Raw genomic sequence first — 8092 nt, 5'->3', positions numbered from 1 at the left:
TCCAATCTCAGTGGAACTTGGCAAAGATGTAACTTCAGAATAGCTAGTAATAATAACTAATTACTAGTATTATACTTTTATGTAAATAAGTTGAATCTGGTTTGTTGAGAAACATTTGTTAAAAAACATTATTAGTTTCTATTATCTGCTAAATATTGAAGCCAGGCCCTTCAGCATACCAAGAGTCAACATTGCTTGACGAAGGGTGATACATGCATTCAAAAAAATGTCAACTTTTCGGAATTTATGCATGCAAGGCTCACTGTATTTGTATAAAACTCTCAGTATATTATAATAAAACAGCATCATGTAGTTGAGTGAACATTGAAAATTTTCAACACTTGAAAACCATTGTTTACCATGGCTTTACCTCCGTTGACAATAGTTTTCTCTGGGTGAAAATTTGTAATGTTACACTCGATTACATGCAACATTTATGTAATGTTTAACTTATCCAAAAAATGCTTACCTAAATATGCTGGAGCTTTATCTTTATGGACGTGATTGTCAACATAAGTTGTTCCCAGGGTAAGGATTGGGGTACTGCCAGTGCCTATCATTATCTGGGCGGATATCAGAATTAAAACGTACATCCAATTCCCTGAGTCATTGTCAATACACCCATCCCCCAAGGAACCACTGTTAATTTTACATATGTTTTCTTCTGTGTTATTGACGGATAAACCTCGATACACAGTATATTTTTCGGCAATAAAGTGAGGCAGAGTAAACAGGAATGCTCCGAGGCCCATGAAAAAGATGCCCGTTGCGATCCATACTGGAATGTGACGTCGCCCTCCCAAGTAACTGATAAACACAACTGCCACCAGTGAACCAAACTCATAGGATGCTGCGATAAGTCCAGAGATAGAACTACCAATTTCAAACCGTTTTTCGATTGTTGTAAGCACACTGTTCAAATATCCTGTTGACAAGGTCCCTGAGACAGCCAGAAGCACACTCATACACACCACAAATGCCTTGATGTTGAGGCATCTTTGTAAACACTGAGGCCTCCATCTTCCGATACCAAATCGAGTGTCCTCACCCCGACTGAACTCGAGGCCCTGCTGTATGTAAATGTCTCGCTGCGTGTTTCCCTTGACGAGTAGGCAGCGACTATGAGCAGACACGGAGGAAACTTGACTTACGTTTCCAGGAGTTCCGACATCTTCCTCCGGCACTGGAAGGGTGAGACTCTCCAATTCCTGTAGAGTGGGCCTATCAGCCATTAGGAGTATGTATTGTACGGCTCTTGTTGATCTGCATTCATCCAAACACTTGTATGATCCATGCTATCAGATTCCTTTCCTCTTCATTATAATGCTGCTATGGTAACCTGTAGGACAGAAGAGAGAGAGAAAAATATGACAGTGTATTAAACTCTCTTAATATCCCAGAGAACATCAAGTTTCCCTTATACGACATCAAGTTCGACACAATACCATTAATTATTTCCTATGTAGAGAAAATGTTCCCTGTCCAACTATTGTGGCAATCAAGCCAACAAATGTGCGAGAGAAAAAAAATCTCACAAGGAAAGAAAAGGAAAAGGTAAGTCCTCTACATTCGATTATTCAAATCACATGCAATCACACATGAATAAAACTTCCTTACTGATAATGACCACTTGAACACAGCAAGTTTTAATCTTTGTAGTTGTCTGGACTTTTCCACTCAGGATAAATAACACACTGCTTGTACAGAAGATAGCTGACATTACTCTATTATCTAACATGTATCTGCAGCAGTATTAGCAAACGGTTGATAATCGTACAAAATAAACAATAATGTCTACCCAAATAATGCACCTGCCTTCAATTCCGAGTGCAGTCAACAAATCACAAGGTATACAACTGTGACCAAGATCAATATTTTTAAATGGGTAACCTTTATCAGTATTTACTCATAAACTTAGTATCATGTTTTTTTTTATAAGGATATATCAAAATTAAAGAAAATTTCGACAAGATTTGTATTATAAATGCACGCAATCATGTATAAAAAAAATTTTGATCAAACAAGTACAATAATTTAACAAACAGCAAAAGAATAGAAAACGTATTTCATGTAATTACCAAATTTTACCTGTAATAAAGCTGACATACAGAAATTGGGGGAAAAATTAATAATTTCCATATATGAAATATATATAAACTAATACCTTTATCATATGTTTATGCGTCATTAATATTTTCCACATATGAAATATAATATACCCTTTATCATTTGTTTATGATTGTGTCATTTCAAGAATTAGTTTCTTCAAAAAAAACCCTAGGAGATAAGGCTTTCCTATTTCACTTCCTTCTTTCCTTTTTGAAATGTTTCCTGTCTAATTTCCTCACATTTCCCATCCTGACATCCTCAGTTAAAAACAATATGACCTAGCTTATCTTGTTACCCACATGTATGTACACAAAGACAACTTTGAACATTAGTTTCTTTAAATGTTCTCATCACTTCAATGCTACACATGCCAAATTAATAAATTATTATGATTTATAGAAATAACAAATTAAGCAAAAGTTGTCCCAGTCGTAAATTCACTATATAATAAACATCTTTTACTGTTAGGTTTTATTAACTCCATGGGAGAAGAGAAACATTGGACCTTGAAAGTTGTTGGTCCTAATCCAGGCCCTTCTGGTATATCATCCATCAAGGCAACTTTACAACATAATACCCTCATTTATATCCTGTATAGTAGAAAACCTTGTTAGGATTGTATTTCCTAAAATTATATATCAGCTAAACAAACCTTCTTATACAAAAATATTATTCTTACTAATGTTGAGTTTCTATAGTTTACAGAAAAATTCAGCTATATAATATATAATTATGGCTGTACATATATACAGAGCTGGTTATTTTTTTTTCCCCTTGTTATAAAAGTAATTGCAGCACCTATGTTTTTTTCTTTTTATATTTATATGTATAAAATATGAATCCCCATGGCCATAGAAAGGTACCTAATAACAGCAAGTCTCTTCAATTCAATCTGAAGGCTGCAATTTGGGTACATCCCACTAATTATTTTTAGAATCGGTAGGAGAAGAAAGTAGTGCAGAAAAAATTACAAGTTCCTTAAATTGCAGACTTGCATAAAAAAAATTGGGCAGGTGTACTGAACTGAGCCTCACACTTGTTGATAAAGAGTATCTTTCCTGCTAAAAAAGCTTTGAAAATGTAATTTATCACGAAGATCAGCCGAATTATTTTGTGTATTATAACGCCAGTGAGAATTCTGAAATTCCCCTACTTTCACTTTCATTTTTAGAGGTTCCCGCAGACAGACGCATTTTGCCAGAAAACGAATCTGACATGCCACCTCGAGATTTTAACCAAGGAAAGACAAGTTGATGTGCTTTGAATTGAGGGGTCACTCTCTACCGAACGAAAATTAGGGACATCGCTATGAGAAGAAACGTTGACATTGTCGCCTATGGGAAAACAATTAGTGGACTGTACCCATATTAGGAAGCCTATAAGTAAGTGAAAGATGTCATAAATCTTGAATTTATTTCAAAGTTGTTGTTTTCTATTATTTTCAATTGTTCAAATTTATGAAAAAAACAATTCTTATATTGTTGATACACATTTTTAAACAAATTGATTCATAAATAAAGTGTCTATCCCCCCCCCCCCCCCCCAACAGTCAACATGTATCACCCATTGTTTACACATGTATCATGTAGATTAAATGTATCGATTTATATAATTTATTTATTCAGAATCGTAAATGTATAATTTGATTAAGAAGCTATTATGTAGAAGTACATGCTCCACTGTGGTTTATTTTCAATACACAAAAATTCACAAATGAGTTCGGGATCGGTATTCAATCGGGGTCAAGGTCGAAGTGAAAGTAGACTTAGCAGAAAGTTATCAAAACTGTTCAGGGCAGTGTTAAGCAGTATATAGGTGATGGGCATTTGTATTTTACACTGGAGGTAAGAGGTATACCTTAGTACAATATTTGTAAATAACAAATTAATGTTTTTGGAACATGTCGATGATCGGCACATCACATATGCATACTTGACATACATCATTTCAGATCAGTTGCGCGGTCAAGCTGCTAACAGTTGTCTGGGAGTTAAACGATGTGGGTGAACATGCACATTAACTGATTTTTCTCATATTTTTTAGCAATTGCATTACATGTATTTGTTGAATGTTCAATTATTGTCAGTAAAACATGATTTTCACCTATTCTGCTGAATTAACTTAATTACCAATGTAAACAGTGTGATTTCAGGTGGGAGCAAATTAATCATTTTTTAAATTAATTAATTTCAAGTAATTGGCATAAAAGGAATATGGTTAAATTGTACGTGTTGAATGTCTGTGTGTCTGTCTGTCTGCAGATGTGATATTGTACCATTTATTGTATTGATTTTTTTTAAGGTTCATGGTGATTGGTACAGGAAAAACATGAGGTCCATGCAGATGGTGTTTAAAACTATTGGCCAGCAAATGCACACCCATTTGAATACATCTTGAAAAAGAACCAGCAAAATGTGACAGTCGGCAAAATATGTAAGTTTAAGTTTTCTAACAAAAAAAATTTCATTGAACTGGGGGGGGGGGGGGGGGGGGGTGAGAAAATTTACATATTAAATAGGTGATCAGAATGTGAAAGTATTTAGCTATAACTAATCTGTACATGCACTGCTATATACATTTTGCAGCTCATATAGATTTTCTTTTCTTATTTAAGATTTTCAAATTAATTAGATCTACATCTTTGTTTTGTAAATTATGCATTATTAAGATTACACGGATATAAGAATTGAAATTTCATGAATATTTGACAGTCAAAATTATGTGATTTGTCAGGAAATTCAAAATTTTGTCTCATTTTCCTACAAATTACAAAATGGTTACCATGGAAACAAAACAACTTTAGTGAACTATTTATTTAATCTGCAACACCACATATTTTTATTTTTTAAAGTAAATAAAAGTATATAAGCACTGATTTTGTCTTAAATGAAAAGTACGGGAAAAGTAATGATACACATGTATTGAGCTATCCATTATTATGATGTCATTGTGACGTCATAGATGAGTAAATTTGCATTGGTATAAAAATTGCTTTGAAACAAATGATTCTATATAGGATTATAAAGGCTTATAACTTTTTCATTCATAGTCCAAATTTCATGAATGATACATCAATGGGCAGGAAATAATCAGTACTTTTTTATTTTACTACTTTTGGGGTATTTGTGAACTTCATTTTTTTGTCATTTCTGGAGAAACTATGAATTAGAGGGTGAAAAGTGGTCATATTTTGTGCGGAAATACATTAATTTTTTGAAATAAGTAAAATTGACCCAATTAAGTGCTTGATTATGATTTGACTATATGTATTTAAAGATATGAAGGTGATTAAGAATGGTATAAATGTGTTCATAGGCTAAAATTTGACTCAAAACTTGGGTGCAGTTTTGGCTAGATTGGAGCATTTTTAAAGGATATTACACATAGAACTGTAAATGCTGTAAAATCTTAATTAATTGTTGAATTTTCATGAAACTTGGCATGATGTCTCTACTTATGCTCTAGATTGACAAACAGTGTGAAATATAGTAAAATCAAAAAAATGCTTTTTATAGTATTGGGTACATCCCACTAATTATTTTTAGAATCGGTAGGAGAAGAAAGTAGTGCAGAAAAAATTACAAGTTCCTTAAATTGCAGACTTGCATAAAAAAAATTGGGCAGGTGTACTGAACTGAGCCTCACACTTGTTGATAAAGAGTATCTTTCCTGCTAAAAAAGCTTTGAAAATGTAATTTATCAAGAAGATCAGCCGAATTATTTTGTGTATTATAACGCCAGTGAGAATTCTGAAATTCCCCTACTTTCACTTTCATTTTTAGAGGTTCCCGCAGACAGACGCATTTTGCCAGAAAACGAATCTGACATGCCACCTCGAGATTTTAACCAAGGAAAGACAAGTTGATGTGCTTTGAATTGAGGGGTCACTCACTACCGAACGAAAATTAGGGACATCGCTATGAGAAGAAACGTTAACATTGTCGCCTATGGGAAAACAATTAGTGGACTGTACCCATTTGCCTGAATTTACAAAGTGTCCCAACACCGCAGTAAACTTTCTTTTTTATCATGCTTTATAATTGGTTATACATAATTATACAGATAAATTTCATTGCTCACAAATTTTGTCACAGAAGGTGAAGCATGCATGATTTGAATTTAACAGACTAACGACATGAACAAGGCTCCCCTCCCTAAGAATCAAAATGTAAATGTTCAGTTATTTCAGTCCGAATGAAAATAACAGTTTTTCCTAAAAATATACCAATAAAACTTTCCATAATCAAATATTTGATCCAAGAATCACTACTGCATGCATGCACATGTTTTTTTCCAGCACGTGGTGAAGACCACACACGAGTTATAAGGATGACCCCTTTCGGAACTACACAAATTACCCAGCAATATTCAATTATACAAATGTAATAGTACACAACATAAACTTTTAGGTACATATGCATTATTTATCACAGATAATCAAATAATTCTAGTTACTCAGTATTCTAGACATAATAATATAAAATAATTATTATGAGAATGTGAATCACTTAACCTTGCTGCCAGATTGGGGGCTCAAATCTGTTGAACTATGTCAGCAAAACCTTCTTTTGCCAAATTCTATTAGACTCAAGGTCGTAAACTAGCCAGTAATTGACCAGAGGAAACAGTTTCTTGTAAGCAAACTATAAGCTAATCAGATGGACAGCCACCGGCAGTTCTCTTATCATAGCTTCTGATGAGCAGGTTTCTAAGATTCCTTCCTAAATCAAAATGCAGACAATAATACTTCCTCAGAAATTCCATTATTGATAAATTTCTCCTTCCCTACTTCTATCTCCTACCAGCCATTCTTCCTTCGAGGAAATAGTACCCTGATTCTATTGGAAATAAATCACAACTTATTTGAGATATAATCGACACTATGTATACATTGTATTATCTCGCCTTGATACAAGTCCAAGAATAGGAGCCAATACATCTTTTATTGGTACAGAATGTATATAGAAACTAATGTCTGAACCCTTCACTGTTAGGAAAATTTGTTTACATGTAAAGCCATCAAAATCTTGATTTGACCTTGGCCCATTAAAGATGACCTTGCACCAAAAGAGGGTCATAAGTCAGTATAAACAGTAACTTTGGCTACTGATTGCAATTTTTTTTTTTTTAAATGTGAAAGTCAATTAAGTACTTTATTCTCTATCAGAATAACTTATAATAAGTATGAGAGGAATTTATAGGTGAGCAAGTACAAATGACCACAAATGAATGCGATCGAGTTTCAGTAAACATAATTTTACATATACATGTACATGTATAAATATAAGCACAGAAATTCATCAACCGCATTCCTCTTCGATCAACAGTTATGATCAATCAAAACATTTTTTTCAGTTTCAAATTGTAAATGTTTTTACTTTACACCAAAAAATAGACAAAAATCTCTTTCACAAACATTTGAATTCATACATACCTAAAATTTCAATTACCTATTCCTTTGAGGAAAACTTAAAGTTTTCGTTTATTTTTTTTTTAATTAAAAAGTGACAATAAAGATACAATGATGAAAATCTTTTTTGAAAATACAGCAGAAGGAAAAATGCCAGCAAGTTGATTCTGGTTACCAATTTGAAAATAATGCACCAGTAAGTTTTCACTTTCTTCTAAATGAACAAAACTGTCTTCATTTTAAAAATTTCCATGTCTCAAATATATAACTTTTCAAAGCTTCGTAAGCTTCATTAGATTTTAACAAACTTTGTTACGAACCTCGACTTAATGTCTCCAACGACAGAAAATGAAATGGCAATCAACCACAGACAGAAAAACATCAATCTTCTACACAAGTTTTTAACAGGACACAGAACAAAATGAATGGTTTTGTCTTTTCACTGCGTGATCAAGCTTTCTAATAGAAACCTTAGTACTGTACATTTTTGCATTTTTTCCACAGGAAAGAGGAGCCCGACATATTAATATATCATTAGCCCTGTGCTAGTAAGTAACCAATGTAATTTGAAGA

The 8092-nt window shown here is 33.3% G+C and overlaps 1 protein-coding gene and 1 long non-coding RNA gene across 2 annotated transcripts; one reads left to right on the top strand and one right to left on the bottom strand.

Annotated features, from left to right (window-relative positions):
- Positions 1 to 469: 469 nt before the first annotated feature.
- Positions 470 to 6734, bottom strand: LOC134248755 (solute carrier organic anion transporter family member 5A1-like; the record flags this gene model as incomplete). Its single annotated transcript, XM_062731150.1, has 2 exons — positions 6623 to 6734; positions 470 to 1339 (listed from the first exon to the last, which is right to left on the bottom strand). A coding segment is annotated over exon 2 (763 nt), but the record flags the coding sequence as incomplete, so codon positions are not given.
- LOC134248754 (uncharacterized) lies at positions 3389 to 6080 on the top strand. Its single transcript, XR_009988122.1, has 3 exons — positions 3389 to 3491; positions 4411 to 4542; positions 5892 to 6080. It is a non-coding gene; the product is annotated as an uncharacterized LOC134248754 (long non-coding RNA).
- Positions 6735 to 8092: the final 1358 nt, after the last annotated feature.

The sequence above is a fragment of the Saccostrea cucullata genome, unplaced genomic scaffold (assembly GCF_032062105.1).
Source record: "Saccostrea cucullata isolate Sc308-1 unplaced genomic scaffold, CSIRO_AGI_Scuc_v1 ctg20442, whole genome shotgun sequence".
In the NCBI taxonomy this organism is placed as follows: domain Eukaryota; kingdom Metazoa; phylum Mollusca; class Bivalvia; order Ostreida; family Ostreidae; genus Saccostrea; species Saccostrea cuccullata.
The sequence above is the reverse complement of the archived record's forward strand: the minus strand, read 5'-3'. Positions and strand labels throughout refer to the sequence as shown.